The sequence below is a fragment of the Lissotriton helveticus genome, chromosome 1_1, assembly GCF_964261635.1.
Source record: "Lissotriton helveticus chromosome 1_1, aLisHel1.1, whole genome shotgun sequence".
NCBI lineage: Eukaryota > Metazoa > Chordata > Amphibia > Caudata > Salamandridae > Lissotriton > Lissotriton helveticus.
Genome location: NC_136057.1, coordinates 331,207,840 through 331,226,214, shown reverse-complemented (window position 1 = coordinate 331,226,214; position 18,375 = coordinate 331,207,840). Strand labels below are relative to the sequence as shown.

The 18,375-nt window shown below is 46.6% G+C and overlaps 1 protein-coding gene across 14 annotated transcripts in view; it reads right to left on the bottom strand.

Moving 5' to 3' along the window:
* The window catches only part of LOC144804990 (V-type proton ATPase 116 kDa subunit a 4-like), a 6,844,636-nt gene that overhangs the window by 4,159,288 nt on the left and 2,666,973 nt on the right, over window positions 1-18,375 (bottom strand). For all 14 annotated transcript variants that reach the window (XM_078671938.1, XM_078672103.1, XM_078672267.1 and 11 more), the window contains one exon: window positions 9,635-9,792. In XM_078671938.1, coding sequence (XP_078528064.1) covers window positions 9,635-9,792 — 158 coding nt within the window. The remainder of the gene's footprint in view (window positions 1-9,634; window positions 9,793-18,375) is intronic.

The following is an 18,375-nucleotide window of genomic DNA, read 5'->3' as shown; positions in this document are numbered from 1 at the left end:
AATGTGGGATAGGTTTACAGGACAGGAATAGGAGTGACAAAGAGCCAGTGTTGGATGAGTGGTGCCACTTGTCCACTATGAAGTTCCAGTAAGATAGTCTTAGAATTAGAGGTGATATATATTGGAGGGATTTAAAAGGATCTCCAAGCCAGTTTTGAAAACCTATCCTTAAGATGACAGAACCCTTTCTTTACAAGCCCAATTCTTGATTGGACCAATCAAATAAAGAAGTGGTCTCAAGGCATCAAGATAGGTATTGCCTTTATGGGCAGTACCGAAGACAATAGGAATTGGGGCAGTGGACTTAAGGAACGTAAGCTTTTTTAATTTTACTGAGTTGGTATTTGAATGAAAATATAGCTCAGCGCCATAATGCACTGCTGTTTGCGTTTAGCTCTATAATCCGTCAGAGCTGGGGTGGTCACCTGAATCAGAGAAGTTTTATGCATTTTTAAAATGCCAGCTGACGAATGAGCAATAATCAGCCTGCTTTTAAGGAAGGGAGATAGTGATCCTAACCCCTAGGTAGTCAAAGGTTAAGACTGACTGCAAGGGGGTCGGGCCATGAGTAAGCTGGCACCTTGAATTTTTATTGGGTCTAAAGGACAATTGTTAATTGGGTCTAAAGGCCATGAGCGTGGTCTTCTGCGAGCTGATATCCAAATGTCTTGACGTGTAAAAGTCCTCAAACTTATTTAGGAGGCGTTTGGCTCAACTTCAGGATGTCTGCCCTCGCTACATCAAGATGGTCAACAATCCCGTTGATGAATAAAGAAAATAAGGTAGGTTTCAGTACACACCTCTGGTGCACTCCCCTGTTAATTGGGATAGGATCTGTCAGCTCTCCCTCAGGACACCATCGTACCCTCACAAAGTTGCCCTGGTGGAGTCTTATGAGGATGTTGAAAATGTCCGAAAGAACTCCCAAATCACCAAGAATGTCCCAAAGGCTACTTCTTGGGACCAGATCGAACAGGGCCCTCAGATCAACAAAGGCCACTTACAGATGGTTGTTGGATAACATGGTATATTTCCATATGATATGAAGGAAACAAAGGACCTGATCTAAGGTTTTACATGGTCAGGTACATTAAGAATTCCTTTAATCCAGTTACTTTTGTGCTAAATACATTGACACGTCCCAGCAAACACATGACGTTCTCTATGATCAGCCCGCTGTCCTTCAAACACATACTCTTGAGGTACAGTAAAGGTGGCTGTTTTTATGGTTCAAATCAATTTTATTGAGTTTACAAAGGAGAATGACAAACAATACACCATCAGCCACATGTCCGTCCAGATCACATTGCATCAGTAAATAATGAAAACAAGCTTACCCTCAAAACCCCCCATCTCCCCCCTCCCTCCTACTCACCCCATGTTAGTCCCAGTGAATCCCCAGCCATGTCCAAAAATCCACCTGCATTTGCTAGTGCCGGGCTGTTATTGAGTTTTGGCTGTCAGGCACAACAATCTAAAGTATTTGGGGCAAGTCAATCTTTGAATGGAACCCATATTTCACGGTACGTGTCTGATTCATAGGTCGGGAGAGGGTCATCTTCACCATATCTCTATACCCGTTAAGACTGTGTCCAAATATGTTGTCAGTTTTGGGCAAGCCCATAGCAATGGAAGCAGAGTGCCCGGTGCTCCGCATTCATTCCAACAATACTCAGTGCTGGTTGGGTTGCCTCTGTGTAGTCCTACTGGTGTGAGATTTCAATATGTCACAATCTTCGTAGAATTTTTCACACCTGAGGTGTTAATAGCTGTGTGGTAGACACAGTAATGTGTGTCTTCCCACTCCTTCTGCATGAGTGAGCGTTGGAGCTCATGCTCCCAGCATTTCTTTCCCGCTGATTTCTCCTGTGCTGAGCAGTGGTTAAGGCGGTCATAGAACTCATTAAATATGCGTCTGTTCATATGTTTGAGTTCTCAAATTCGTCAGTGATCTCCCAGCTTCATCCCATAGCCCTTGGTGAATTCCCCAAAGTCGGATCTCCAGATAATGATGATGCTACGCCTCAGGGATGCCATACATGCTCAATAGGAAATGGACTGTTTGTGTCAAAGAAGTGCCCAATGGACCTTCAGCTAGACTGTTGCCAAGCCCAGACACTGTGAGCTGGAGACCAGGGGTAAAGTCTGGGTTACACGTAATAAGCATGAGCGGCAAGGGGAAGAGGAAGTAAAGCCTTGTTGTATAGGCACATTCTCCCATACCGTGAAGGTTGCCTTGGTGATTGTTGAAGTTGAGCCCCCATGCCCTTTTCTTTTGTTGTAGCCAGGGTATCGTCCATAAGTAGTCCCTGGCCACTGCCCGGTCCATGGAGCACCAGTGCTTCTCAGTTTCTGAGCAACTCCCCTCCACCAGGAAGCAAAGCTGGGCTGCTCAATAGTAGTGTACAAGACTAGGGACCCACAGGCCTCCCTTTCCTGGAGGGCGATAGATCAAATCGAGGTGCATTTGTGGGCTTTGTTTCCCCAGACAAAGCAATTTAGCTCCACCTGCATGGTTGTGAGCATTTCTGCCAGCAGCTCTACTGAGAGAGTTTCGCACAAGAACAGAGGTAAAGGAAGTATAGTAATTATTAAGGTGGCTATGTGTCTGAGCCTTGAGAGGCTATAGTGTCTCCATTGGGTGAGGTCTGCTCTGATTTGCCAGAGAAGAGCACTATAGTTAGAACATGCTGTATCCCAAAGTGTGGGGGCGATCCATGTCCCCAGATACGAGATTGATGTTGTTGCCCACACCAATGGGTAGCTGGTCGCCAACTGTTACTGCAGAGGGGTTGGCACCGAGAGATTGCGGGCTTGAGATTTCTGTAGCTTCATGCTGAAGCCTACTGCCTTCCTGAACCGGTCCAGTTCCTCCAAAAGGCATGGAAGGTAGTTTTGCGAATCATCGAGCGCGATTACACCATGATTTGCATATAAGATTATGGTACCATATCGCCCCCACGAACTTCACTCCAGCGATCTGGGAGTTAGTGCCATTGCCTCCATGTAGAGAGCAAATAATAGGGGACATGATAGTGGGCATCCCTAGCGTGTCCCTCGGTGGATCAGAAGAGGGGATGATAGGTATTTAACCTGGATTACTGCAGTGGGACTGCTGTAGCAACTAAGACAACTGAGGATGAGATGGGCAATTTTAACCCCGCGATCCAAGCCTGTAGGGTTGGTGTCCCTAGAAATGAATAAATCCTGGCAAAGGTTTTGTGTGCTGCGGAGTAGAAATTGTATTGCTGGGTCTGTGGGTGGGCCGCCCTCCACATGTTGCTCAGTTCCCTATCCTGTAGTCCATGGACACCCCCACAGGAGAAGGCCCTAGTCTGACCATCACGCTGGACAGACCGGTCCCACTCATTATTCAGTACAGGGTTCAGTTCCCCTCCTATCAAGGCTGACTGATCAGAGGAGTCTAGAATATTCAATAGGGCCTGCTTCGCAAATGGTTCTTGGTTGTCATTCGGGACGTGTATGGATGCAATGATAAAGGTGTGCCTGCCTATATGTATGCAGTATGCTAATGGTCTACCCCGTATTAGAGCCACTTTCCCCTCTATAGTCCCACGGAATGAGTGGGACAACAGAATGCCCACCACCCCCAGAAGAGAGGTTTTGACTACACTAAAGATAGGAGAGTACAGCTTTGCATTTGATGGGATTGTTGAGCCCTAAGTTGCTATTTTTAGAAGATGATCCCACCAAAGACTGGGAAATGAACACATTTATGAAAGGTGAAGAACAGCTGGTGAGAGGATAACATCCTCTGCCCCCCACTAATTAATTTTCAAAGTAATTAGGTTAATGGAGAATAAAGAGGATGGCATAAAGCATGAGTTGCGGATATTTCAATACTGGGTTCTACGTTTTCCCATCCTTTTTCTGAATAAGCAATATTTTAGAATCTATATAGGAAAGGTGACAGTCACGCTAGTATTATGGCAGTTTGTGTTAACACTCACAGACGCCACATCATTATTTATTATATACTGTTATTCTACTCATGAGTACAAGGGCCAGATGTAGGTAATACCGAGTCCTTAATAGCAAATTTTACCGATTTGTTATTAAGGACTTGGTATTTCCGATGTACGTAATGAATCGGTAAAAATTACCGAATCGGTATAAATCTCCAAAAAATAGCGATTCGGAATGGATCGGTAAAAAAATAAAACTGAATCCCCACTAACGAATCATTAATACCGAATCCCAATACTAATTCTGTAAATACCAATTTGGTAATTAAAAAAAATTGGTAATTGTGCAAACAGCCAATCCTGTGCATCCCCATTACCTCCCAAACAGGAAGTGGCCCACCCAAGCAGCTGCACTGAACCTGGAGCTGACTGTGAGGCAGGGAGCAGAGCAGAGAAGCCGGGAGCAACACAGCTTTATTTTGCAATAAAACCCTAGCAAAATGGCAAACCAGGAGAGGGAGAAGGAGGGAGGTGAAAGGAAAAGGAAACAAAAATTCAGCGAGAGTGAGCTGGAGGTCCTCATTGACGATGTCACCAAGGACCAGGATACATTGTTTGGAAAGCAGTCCCTGCACGTGCCAGAGTCTCAAATAAGGCAGATCTGGCTTGCAATACAGGATAAAATCAATGCCATCGGAGTCACCCAGCGCTCCATTGAGGATCTAAAAAAAGATGGTATGATTTGAGGAAGACTCCTAAGGCGAGGATGGCAGAGAGGCAGAAGCAGGCCAGCAAAACTGGTGGAGGGAGAAACACACCACCTACACCAACTGCTCTGGATCTCCTGGTTGAGTCCACCCTCCAGCCGGAGAGTGTGAGTGGGGTTGGCGATGCAGGCAGCTCAGCCAAAGCTGCCAACAAACAAGGTAAGATGCATTCACAGCATGCTGTGCACCCCCCTCCTTACCCCCAATCCCCAGAGAGGCATAGGGACTCCCACTTCAGTACATGTTTTACTCATAACCTGCAATGCATTATGGGAGATGTAGTCAGAAGTAACACATGTCAGAACAGTCAGTCCAGCAAACCCAAAGGCATGTGACACCAATGAGCAATTAGCAAGCAGAGGACAGTCAGTGTGATTGGCAGGCATTACATTTATTACAATGTAAAAGCTGCCAGATCAGTGAGCATATCTACATTCTGTCTTCACAGGCGAGCCATCTCACAGGGCAGCAGAGGGGAGCAGAGGAAAGGCACCCATGCCATAGAGTAGACATGAGGAGGAGGACCAGTCACCTCCAGGGCACACCAACCCACCACCACCACCGCCACCATCAATGCCACCACCACCACCATCACCACAGCTATAATCAACGCTACCCGCACCAACATCACCATTACCACCGCCACAATCAACGCCACCACCACCCACAGGCAGGAGGCATGCAGTGGCCACCCTCCAGCAGATGGAGGTGTCCGAGGAGGACAGCACAAGGAGACAACAGTCTACAGTGGCTGAGGATGCCAACAGTGGAGGATCACAATCCCCCACAGAGCGCGCCCACACATCTTCCAGATGCCCCAGGGCAAGGGCAGCCAGTCCTCACTTCCAGGGCGAAGATGACAGTGTGTTTGCTGGGCTTGAAGGTAACATGCTGAAGGTCCAGCGCCTGCAAGGGAGAGCAATCAGGTCAGTGCAGTGGGAGATGGCACACATGAATGCCCACATACACTGCAGGGCATCAGTGCCATGAACACCACCATGGCTGAGGGCATGAGTGACGTGGCCGAGGCTGTGAGGCTGCTGTGCAGCAAGTTAGACGAGGACCGTCTGTCTAGGTGCAGGGAGAGGCAGAAACAGGATAATTACACCAAGGTGGTGAACTGCCTGTCCACTGCAACCTCTCTCATGTGCAGATGCTCGGTGGCCCTGCAGGAGGAGATGGTACACTGCAGTCGTGATGTGGCTAGGGGGCTGGTCACAGTGACCACTGCACTTGAAGTGCTCCAAACAGACAAGGTGGCCACTACAGGTGATGGGGGTAAAAGTGAGGAGGCTACTAGCCATAGTAGCATCACGCCCCCTCCCACAGAGTCCAGGAGGCGCAGCGAACACCACAGCGCTGGCTCTGGACAGACTAGCAGTCGGGCAAAGAAATGTGGCAGTGCAGCGCGTGGGCACAAGAAGTAGAGCCAGCAATGATATGGTTGTACTCAAATGGGTGAAGTAACCCATGTTTGTTTGGACACTGCTTTTGATCTTGGTGGTGTGCTATGATCATTAAACACCATCACTCAAATACAGTAACTGGCTATATCTCCTTACTCACTCAGAAATAGTTGCGTGTTATCTCAGCCCGTCTGTGTCTCCCATCCGGTGCTGCTGCCACACCTGCTGTGCTGTGCTCTGGCTGTGGACAGTCCTCACTCTCGTCATCAGAGTCAGTTAGTTCCACTGTTGTTCCTTTCTTTGTGGCAAGGTTATGCAGCATTGCACATGTTGCTATTATTTTACAGCAGATGATGGGGCGGTACTGACGTGCACCTCCACTTTTGTGGAGGCAACGGAACTAGGTTTTTAGTAGTCCAAAGGTGCATTCCACAACATTGCACGTGCTTTTATGTGCCACTTTGTATCTCCTCTCACTTGGGGTGGATGGGTTGAGGTATGGAGTTAGGATAAATGACCGCACCGCATATGCGCTCTCACCTAAATGGGAAAGAAAGTGCCATTCATTTAAGTCACCAATACATTCATCCAAGGTATACATCAGGGTGTGTCACATTGATTTACCTAGCAGATATCCTTCTCTGAATTCACCAGCAGCCAGACGTGTGTAGATCCCACTGTTCCTGAATATGTAGGAGTCATGGGTACTCCCTGGAAATTTGGCCACAATGTCAGTAATGATGTAGTCTGCATCACATATCACCTGCACGTTGATGGAATGCATGAATTTGTGGTTGCGGTATATGTATTCTGTAGCTGCAGGTGGGCAGATTGGTATGTGGGTCCCATCAATGCACCCTATTACATGTGGGAACTGTGCCTTTTGGTAGAAATCCAGCTTTGTCTTCTGCAGTTCCACCTGTGTGCTGGGGAAGCGTAGGAAGTGATGCATTCTCTGCATCATGGCATCCAAAAAGGAGTAGAAGAAACGGGACAAGCAACTCTGTGACACACCACCTGCCGCAGCTATCACACCCTGGTAACTTCCTGATGCGAGTAGGCGCAGGCTACAGAGCACCTGCACATGTGTTGGTATGGCATGCGCCCTTGGTGTCTGATGCTCCAGGTATGGGTGCAGGTCTTGTCTCAGGTCTAGGATGGTTTGTGGGTGTAGCCTGTACCTCTCATGTATTTCTGCCTCAGTCAATTGGAATAGTGTGACACGCAGTCTGTACACACGCTATTCCTGTCTACAAACCCTCAGTCCTGCTGCTCGCAAACATAGCCGCCTTGCTATGACGTAGAGGGCTGCCACTGTGTTCACACTGTTGCATTTTGGGGCTGTTTTTATGCAGTGCACCTGATTACCATCTGCTCTTGGTCAGTGGTAATTACTGATTCTTAAATACCGATTTTTGAGAACTACGGTATTACCGATTTTAGGTACATAACATTAGCGATTTGTTTCCGATTTCTTATTTACCGATTCGGTATTTTAGTGTTTCGGTGTCTGCCGATCGGTAAATAAGGAATCGGTAACTGGTTTCCCTTATTTTTACAGATTCGTTATTACCGATGGCATTCTGTAATACCTATCGCACATGGCTAAATCCCGGACGGTAATGCTGAAATGTACCAAATTTCGGCGTTACCGACCGGTATTAAGCCACCTACATCTGGCCCCAAATGATTGTAAAGATTATTAACAATTCAGCAAATAGCTTGTATGAAGTGCCAAATATTAGGTACAGCCCAATGGCATTTCATCACATATTCCCAATCAATTGATCTGATCCCTGCCTAAATTATATCTAGCTGTTTAACAGTCTTTCTGCATTATTTTCTTACATGCTGAGTCATGGAAAGCTCGACGCATATCATGAGGCCTGACATTGTAACTCCATAATTTAGTATCCCTCCAGTAACCGGACTTTGAGTGTAAAACCTCACCCCATTTATCTGTCTCTCTTTTACCTTTCTCATATATGTTGGTCTGTGGCGCGAGGAGGGGTTACGATCCACAGGACCGTGAACAATACTTCCGTTCAAAGCTGTATCAGCCTTTACAAAGCCTTATTCTCTATTAAATTCATATGCTCCACATTGTGTGCCACTCGTTAGCAAGATTATTGCCTTCCCATTCCATAGCCCAGATATTAAGAAACCTAAAAGATATAGCACTCTTTTGTAAGCAGTATCACCTCAATATTTTCAGGTTAAACCGAGCTGAGCCCTAGGAGTTGAGGATTCTTGTGCTGCAGCTGAGATCCTCGTTTAAGAGTTCTAATGTGCCCTCCTGTAGGTTAAGAGCACGACAGAATAAGCAGACAAATAAATCCAAAGGACACTGTGGGGCTTATTTACAAGCCCCTTGTGCCACTTTTGCATCACTTTTAACATGGGAAAAGTGAAGCAAACGTGGCCCAAAAAGCTTGAAATCTGCCCCTGAGATTGTGTCTGAGGCAAGGGTCAAAAGGGTATAGTTGGGGGCACGCCTGGTCTTGTTTCTTTAGCTGCACTGATTCCTTCATTTCACCAGATAGAGAGGCGAGCCTATGTATAATGTACACATAGGGTGATCAAGTGACCCGGATTTCCGGGACAGTCTCGGTTATCACCAGGTTTCCCGGCATATTTGGTTCCGGGTTTTCGAGTGGCAGGCACTTTTTGTGTTGTTCCTAACAGGGCTGGTTAGTAGCTGCTATAAGTAAGCACTTGTATTAACAGGTATGAGACTGGTTTTAAAAACTACATTTTATGTCTTTGCTTAGTGTCTCTTCTACGTTTTTATATTGATGATGGCTGTTTTTTTTTGGCCACTTCGTTGATTTAAAATTGTAGTCCTTCCACTTTTTGCGAAATGTCCCGGTTTTTGGGTCGCAAGATCTGGTCACCCTATGCACAAAGCGTTCTGAAAGCTGTAAAAACAGCCCAGAAGGTGATGTGCAGAGTCTGCAAAAATATGGTACTATCACTCGTTTTCGCAGAGAAAAGAGCAGCCTGATATAAAAACAGTGCACAATGTCCATGAAAATCCTCCACTGATTCTCACTGCAACAAGCTCATTTCAAAAAGTAAAGGTTGCATACGAAGAAAACTAGAGAGAAACAGTGGCATGAAGAAAGAGTAGCAAAAATGTATCTCGCAGATATTAAACAACAGAAGAACATCTATACAAAGATTTCAGTGAGAAATGATCTACACGAGGATACTCTAAACAAGCTAAAAACTGCAAATGTAAACAAATGTGCTTATCCAGCAAATAAGAGTGTTTCTTAAATTTATATACAAAGGCAAAGAAACCGGGGGTGAAGTCACTGAACTCTTTGGCATGGATAACTATAACCTAGAATGGAGATGGAATGTTGGAAACAGAACAAATCATTAGCAGTGATAGGTAAAAAACTGAGTAACATTTTCTCCAGGACCAATTTACATGACTTCCACAACCAGCTTATTTTTGAAAAGTTAAAAGCAATCTATTAATTATGTCAGAGCAATACAATAAGACCTTTTCCGGTCAATGTCTACTTACGTCCAAGTGCCGTTTGCAAACATTGAATGGATGTTCCAAGATGAACCGAAGATGTTAAGGGATTTGGAGAAGCAGTCATTGTAGATAAACCCGGTATAGATAGAGAATGCGCCCATCAGCAGGATTAAATATCGGCCACTGAAGAACATATAAGAGATCTAAAGGATGAAAAACCCAATTGCAGAGATTAAATGAATTAGCCCGGTATTTCTTAACATAGTTCATTAAACAGCGAGCACTTTATAGAATTTAGTTGCGTGTACGGTAAAGAGATGAACATTACCAGTGAATACTTGCTGAGACTGCTGACTCCCATTGTAATCTATTAATTCATGTATGTACTTACCAATATTTTCATTTCCTATCTCAAACAACACAATCGTATGTATGTCCATGAGACTATTGGCAATGGTTCACGTTTTACTCAAACACCAATAAGCGATTGGAAAGGTTCAATATTATTTGCATTTAACACTACAATAACAAGTTTATTTACGCTGATCTTTGCTCGAAAAAAAAAATAATGATGCGTACAAATGAGAGTCAACTAGCATTATGAAATTCATCAAATTTAGCCTACCTGTTTAATGTTATTTTTGTGTGTGTATGATTTAGCTTGGTGAGCAGTTGTGCAGTGCGATAATGGCGTGTGCAGCCTCACACACTGCACAGGAGTGCAGTGTGTGAGGGCGACATGCTGTGTGATAGTGAAGTGTGCAGCCATCATCTCCAAGTGCAGACTCAAGAAAGGATGCAGCCAGTAATGCGCTGTTTCGTAGCTCCGTTATATGCATGCGAAAGTGGAAGACCCTCCCCATCCTCCTACGGCAGACCCAGGACCTGCATACCTTCAGAAGACTCCTCAAGACCTGGCTATTGCAGTAGCAGCTTCAACGCCCCCCCCTCCCCCACCACCACCCCCTTCCCCCACCGCCTTCAGGGCCTCACGGGTAAGTAGTGCGCTTTACAAATGTTCTGTTCTGATTGAACGTGTGCAAGCTAAGTACGGTTCAGGGTGCTCCAGTTTGCCTTTAGTCCCAATTTGTCTCGTGTTTTCTGTGGGATGGTATTTTACTTTTGAAGCAGTGTGCTTAAAGGACACTTAAGCAGGGCTTTGGTTCCACATAACACTGTCTGGGGCAGCAGACCATAATGACTTTTCGGGAGATCTCATTGGCGCCAAGCCCAGCGGACACGCCGGTAGAAATCCAAAAGTAACAGTGGCGGCTTGTTAACTTTAAAAGTAGTGATCCGTAAATACCTTCTTCAAAATTGAATAAAAAGCACACAAACCTAGAGAGCACTACCTACTTCTAGGATCTTCGCTGAATATATTTTGTAAAACATGAGCACAAAATGTTCACTTTGGATCCCAATGGCACATTAATTAGCTAGAAAACTAGAGGTTTTGAAAGGACACTGATGACATATTCAAGTCAAGTCAAGTTTACATTTGTATAGCGCACTACTCACCCAGTGGGTCTCAAGGCGCTTGAGGGAGTATTACTTATCAAATATCCAAGTTTTTAGTTGTTTTCTGAAGGTGAGGTTGTTCTGTGTGAGGCAGAGGTGGATGGGGAGGGAATTCCAGGTCTTGGCCGCTAAGTGGGAGAAGGATCTTCCTCCCATGCTGGATCTTTGGATGCGTGGAATGGCGGCTAGGGCTTGATTGGACGAGCGAAGTTGGCGGGTGGGGATGTAGAAGGACAGGCGCGAGTTGAGGTATTCGGGTCCTAGGTCGTAGAGGGCTTTGTGTGCGTTGATGAGGAGGCAGAACTTTATTCTCTTGTTGATGGGGAGCCAGTGGAGGTCTTTTAGGTGACCGGAAATGTGAGCTTGGCGGGGGATGTCTAGGATGAGTCTGGCTGAGGTGTTTTGGATGCGTTGGAGTTTTTTCTGTAGTTTGGCTGTGGTTCCGGCGTAAAGGGTGTTTCCGTAGTCTAGTCGGCTTGTGACCAGTGCATGGGTGATCGTCTTTCTTGTTTCGGTGGGGATCCAATGGAAGATTTTGTTGAGCATACGTAGGATGTTGAAGCATGATGATGAGACGGCGTTGACTTGTCTGGTCATCGAGAGGGAGGAGTCCAGGATGAAGCCCAGGTTACGTGCATGGTCTGTTGGTTTGGGTGCGGTTCCCAGGGCCGGTGGCCACCATGAGTCGTCCCAGGCAGAGGGGGATGACCCTAAGATGAGGACTTCCGTTTTGTCCAAGTTAAGTTTTAAACGGCTGTTCTTCATCCACTCGGCCACTTCTTTCATCCCTTCATGTAGGTTGGTTTTGGCGGTGTTTGGGTCTTTGGTGAGGGATAGGATCAGCTGAGTGTCGTCTGTGTAGGAGATAATGTTGAGGTTGTGTTGGCACACAATGGGTGCGAGGGGACTCATGTATACGTTGAAGAGGGTGGAACTGATCCTTGGGGTACGCCGCAGATGACTTCGGTGGCCTCTGATTTAAAAGGGGGAAGGCGGACTCTCTGGGTTCTTCTGTCGAGGAACGAGGTTATCCATTCCAATGCTTTTCCTTGTATTCCAACGTTGCTGAGGCATTGTATGAGGGTGTTATGACAGACCGTGTCGAAGGCTGCGGAGAGGTCGAGTAGGATGAGGGCAGCAGTTTCTCCGTTGTCCAGTAGAGTTCGAATGTCGTCTGTTTCTGCAATGAGGGCGGTCTCGGTGCTGTGTTTGGCTCAGAAGCCGGATTGTGAAGGGTCGAGGGATTTGTTGGATTCGAGGAAGGCGGCGAGTTGATTGTTGACGGCTTTCTCAATGACTTTGGCAGGGAATGGGAGGAGCGAAATGGGGCGGTAGTTCTTAAGTTCAGTGGGGTCTGCTGTAGGTTTCTTCAAGAGGGCGCTGAGTTCGGCGTGTTTCCAGCTTTCCGGGAAGGTGGCAGAGTTGAGGGAGCAGTTGATGACGTCTCGAAGATGGGGTGCGATAGTGGAGTCTGCTTTGTTGAAAATGTGGTGGGGACATGGGTCGGTTGGCGATCCTGAGTGGATGGTGTTCATCAGGCGGATGATGACTTCAGTGGTGATTGGGTTCCAGGCGAAAACGTTGTTGGATGGGGTTTTGGTTCGGAGGTAGGTGGGGTGGGCTGGTCTCCAGAGCTGTTATGTATGTCAGCGATTTTGTTGTGGAAGAATGAGGCTAGAGAGTCGCAGAGGTCTTGGGATGGAGTGAGGTTGTTGGTGCCGGCGGTGGGGTTGGTAAACTCTTTGACGATGTTGAATAGTTCTTTGCTGTTGTGGGCATTGTTGTCGAGTCGCTCCTTGAATGCTGATTTCTTGGTAGATCGGATCAGTTGGTGGTGTTTGCGGGTGGCGTTCTTGAAGGTGGCCAGGTTGTCAGTGGTTGGGTTTTTTCGCCAGGCTTTCTCGAGGGTGCGACAGGTCTTCTTGGATTTCTTAAGGTCATCATTAAACCAGGGGGCTTTTTTGCTGCCTTGCTTGATTTGATGGTTTTTCAGGGGTGCTAATTCGTCAGCGCTGTGGGTGATCCATTGTGTGAGGTTGGTGGCTGCTTGGTTTGGGTCCGATGATTTTGCAGGAGGGTTTTGGTGAAGCGATGTGAGGAGCTGGGTGGTGGTAATTTTATTCCAGTTTCTCCGGGGAATTGGTTGTGGGTGGTATTGGGTCGTAGTCTTTTTGTAGTTGAAGTGGACGCAGCTGTGGTCCGTCCAATGGAGAGCTGTGGTGTGATTAAAGGAGATGTGTTTGCTGGAGGTGAAGATTGGGTCGAGCGTGTGCCCGGCCGAGTGGGTGGGGGTGTCATCGAGTTTGAGTCCGAGATTGGCGAGATTGTCCAGAAGGGTGGTGGAGTTGTTGTCGTTGTTCTTTTCCAGGTGGAAGTTGAGGTCTCCCAGCCGAATATCGTCCTCGGAGGGGAGGGCGTGAGGGCTGATGAAGTCAGTGATGTCTTCGCTGAAATGTGTGCGGGGTCCGGGTGGTCTATAGATGACGGTGCCTCTGAGTGTGGTCTTAGGGTCGGTGTGAATCTGGAAGTGTAGGTGTTCGGCGGGTGTGAGGTTGTCATCGGAACTGGTCGTGATGCGGATGGTGTTCTTATGAACGATGGCGATTCCTCCTCCTGTTTGGTTGATGCGGGCTTTTCGGATGATCTTGTAGCCGGCCGGGATGGCTATGACGATGTCGGGTGCTGATGAGGCGTTCATCCAGGTTTCCGTAAGAAAGGCGACATCCGGCGATGTGGTGTCGAGTAGGTTCCAAAGTTCAATGGCGTGTCTGTGGACCGAGTGGGTGTTGAGTAGGATGCACTTCAGGTGGTTAGTATCGGAGCTCTGTTTGGAGTCTGTGGATTTGGTGCGGGTCTTGATGCAGTCGAACTTGCAGGAGTGGCAGGTTAAAGGTCCATGGGTGTGTCCTTGGGCGGCTTGGTAGCAGATTGGGAGGCGACCGGGGTTGAGTGCTGAGAGGGTAGCGGAATCGTATGTTATGCGGGTGGAGTGGGTTTTGCGGGGGCCAAGGGGTCTGGCGCTGGGCGCGGTCCAGGCGCGGACGGGCGTAGACGGGCTTACCTTTGGCGCGCCTCCGGCGCGCATAGGGCGAGACCGCTGCGCGTGGATGCTGCGCGTCAGCTGATCTGACATAAGTGGAAAGTGGAGGGGGGCGGAGCGAGGGAGGAGCAGCTGGGAGGCGGGAGCGGGGTGGCGAGTGGAGAGGGGATCGATACTAGGTGCTGTAGGGAGCGGGGGTGGGGCCGCGGGGAGCAGCGGCTGGGAGCGGGGAGGGGAGACGGCCTGGGACAACAAAAATGGCACCAAACAACAACAAGGTGATGCAGGGCGAGATCGGGGCACAGAAAATAATTCAGGCAGCAGAAACGTGAAGCACAGTCTGGCACACAAATTAATCAATTTTAGCAGCAGCAAATGTGATCTTCAGCAATACGCGCTGCACAGGCTGGCACACCAATTATTTTAGCAGCGATCAGCAGCCAATACGATACCACAGGAGGCGAGATCGGGGGTACAGTCAGGCTCAGAGATCCCGATTCACAGAATGAACTTAAGACTCAATCCTAAACTTACTACTATTTTGGTATTCACAGAATGCACTTACTACTTTTGGCATTCACAGAATGAACTTACTACTTTTGGTATTCACAGAAGTTAGAATTTTGTCTTAAGTCTGTCTTAAGTCTGTCTTAAGTTTGTCTTAAGACAAACATAAGACAAAATCCTAACTTCTGTGAATACCAAAAGTAGTAAGTTCATTCTGTGACTGCCAAAAGTAGTAAGTGCATTCTGTGAATACCAAAATAGTAGTAAGTTTAGGACTGAGTCTTTAGTTCATTCTGTGAATCGGGCCCAGAGTGTGGCAGCGCTACAGGATGGCCAGGAGTGGGTGGAGCGACCGTGTCTGACCAGGTCAAGGCAATTCGACTATTCTTGTGATGTGCTAGTATGCCTTGGCTTTTCTACGTATATAAGGACTCACCTGCTTCATTTGATTGCACTAAGTGTATCATGGTACCATTTTGCCCTAAATCATTCACTTCACTAGGTCAGGTATAGCAGGACCAACTCTGCCCTTCAGCTGTCTGATGACATAACAATAGGTGTTGTGCATGAGTCAGACGACATCCCTCTCAGCGCTGCGTTGGTACATAGTACAATGTGGATAAGACAAAAAATTAACAGGGAAAGTTGGCTCGGATCTCCGAGCCGGTACATGAGCGAAGCTGTGAAAATATATGTAGTGTAAAACACACAACAAACAACGTAAAATATATTAAAATCTCTTATAACTTCAAAAAAGTGTAATTCTAGAACATGTTGACGCTTTGATATTAATGGGGCACATTGTAGCACTGAGCTTTTAAAAGTGGTAATTTTGTACATCTTGTAGCCTGAACACACATATTCAAAAGTGATTTTTTTCATACACGATAATGAAGTAAAAAGAGTTTTGGTGAAATAAAATATTTGTATTAGAAGACACAATTTATGGTGGGAAGCCACGATTTATCCAGGTTTTCTGGTTTCACTCTGTACAAATCAGCCTGTAAATGGGTATGTATTTGTCTTCCCATATGTTAAGATTTGTTTTTACCTCTTAGTGAATTCTTCTGCAGTTTGTAAAATAGGGATTATATGCATGGTAAGATTAAGTGATTTGCCCAGAATCACATGATGTTGAGCTGACGCTGAGACTTGAACCTGGTTCCCAGTTCCATAGTCAGCAGTTCTTCCCATAAAACCACAGCTTGTGTGCAGGGAGGGAACCAGAGGCTACACATGAAACCTAACAGGGCCTCTATCTGAGCCAGAGCCAGAGCCAGGCTTGAGCCTGACTCGACTTTCAGTGGCTCACTTACCTCTAGTAAACAGTAAAAACAAAATCTCTTTTTAGACAGAAAGTTAAATATGATTAGCTCTCTATTGGAGGTTAAGTGGGGTCACTGCAAACACTGAATGCTAACATTTCAACACATTACGAAAAAGAAAAGCAACTTAAAAAATGACCTCTTACAATTTTAATGCGCTCTGCCATTCACTAGAAAAACTCTTAAAATTAACTGAAATGAAACTAACCTGAATTCCACCTTTCCAGTCAATTTACTGCAGGCCAGATTCTTCATGAATTCGCTCCTCTGCTTCTTCTACAGGCCTTCCAAAGCCATGTAGCTGATTTCAGACTGCCAAATCCGAAGGCTGGATGCGACTGGGGGCCGACCCTTCTTTACTCGGCTGTTAACTGCCATTTGACCATGCATGGGGCGACTATGTCAAAAAGCACGTCACCGCCCGAGCAGGATGCTATCTTAACACATGCTGCACTACACTGGACATGCGCAGCATACGTAATGGTTAGTCAATGTGAGTCGGGAGCGGAAATTAAAAGCACCCCTCACATGCGCAGACCATTTGGACTACTGCTCTCTCCTACCCTGGGTGCAATGACATGCGCACTTTTGAGCTGTGTGAACTGCAGGCTTGAAAAAGTAAACAGAAGAATTGTGAAAGCTGTTAATTCGTCTGCTTACATTTCTGTAGCCTGAACTGCACTGAGCAGTTTCCTATTCTGTAGATGCTAGTGGGGCACCACTCCAGAGCCCCCTATGCACAAGGCGCCTCTGAAAGGCAAGCTTGTCTGCACCCGTCCGTTTCTGGACCATGCCTCGTGCCGGTCCCACTAGCGGTTTCTACATTCAACCACATAGGGTTTACAAATATTCTAAAGACTTGCTCCAAGAACCTAATTCAGGCAGGACATGTAATGGTCCGGCCCTATCTCCTGAGGACTGTGATAAGTTAGTTACTTATCCAAAATGTAATATGAGCCTTCTTAATTTGAAAGTTAAAATCCTTCATACACCAGATGGAAAGGTTGTGACTAATACCAAACAGGTTCGCTCCACCCTTATAAATGCACGTTTTCTGATGAAGCATGCTTAGGAGTTCGCAGATTTTTTAGAGGCCCAGCGCCTGGACGTAACACTTATTACAGAATCCTGGGCAGCGCAGCGCCTGGGCCGGATCTGGCCATAGCCGACACTGCATGTTTCCTTAGTCACAGACTAGACAGGATAGGAAACAAGCATTTACAATGCAATGGTCTCGGCATTATTAAAGGTAGAGCTATTGGCATTGCTCTTGACATTATTTTTTTTTTTTTAAACATAAATAAATGGTATTGTCATTTACAATGGCAATAGGTGAGCATTAGAGAGTAGTAGAGAGTATTCGCGGACACAGAGCCACACAAATAGAAAGCCACACACACACACACACAGAGCCACACACACACAGAGCCCCCCACACACACACACACACAGAGCCCCCACCCACACACACACAGAGCCACACACACACACACACAGAGCCCCACACACACACAGAGAGCCCCCCCACACACAGAGCCCCTCACACATAGAGAGAGCCCCGCACACACACACACACAGAGAACCCCCCCCACACACAGAGCCCCCCACACATTTACAATGCAACGGTATCGCCTTTGCAAAAGTTAGAGCTATTGGCATTGTAAATGACAATTTTTTTTATTTATGTGTTGGTTTTGAAAACATATAAATAAATGGCATTGTCATTTACAATGGCAATAGCTGAGCATTGATGTGTGTGTGCTCACACTGCTCACTAGTGGAGAAGTTACGGCATGAGCGTTGTAGGGGAAGGGAATCCTTTAAAGAGAGTCATTTTCTCTCTAGATGTCCCTTCTCTTTTTGAAACTAAGGAGCAGCAACATTGTCTTGGTCATTGTCTTGGTGTCACCAGGGCTTTAAGTCAAAGCTTTTCCAATATTATATGCAACCCATAGTTGCTGCTTATTTATCTTATGTAACTAACGACTATTGAAGTCAATAGTCTTGACGTGTTGCAGATATGTTAATTTTATCATATATCTGGATGTAATGACAGAAACAGCAAAACATAGGCCGGAAACACACTATACTATTAAGCACGGACTTTTAGTTTACATGTTTTTAAGCCACGCCCTTAATTATATTGGCCACGCCCTTTTGAGAGACCCCCAGTTTTTTTCATCCCACTTAAAGCCCAGTCTAAATGATTTACTTCTTGCCCCCAGAGAAGGCTATTTCTCTGCTCTGATTACTTCGTCCAACCGTCACACGCTGCTGCACTCACGCCTGTACCTGCACACTCCCCCGGGTTCTTCTCCTCAGTGTGACTGCTCGCCGGTATGATCTCTGTGTCTCGGGCGGAGCGGCCTCGGAGAGGTAGAGGCACATAGAGGCAC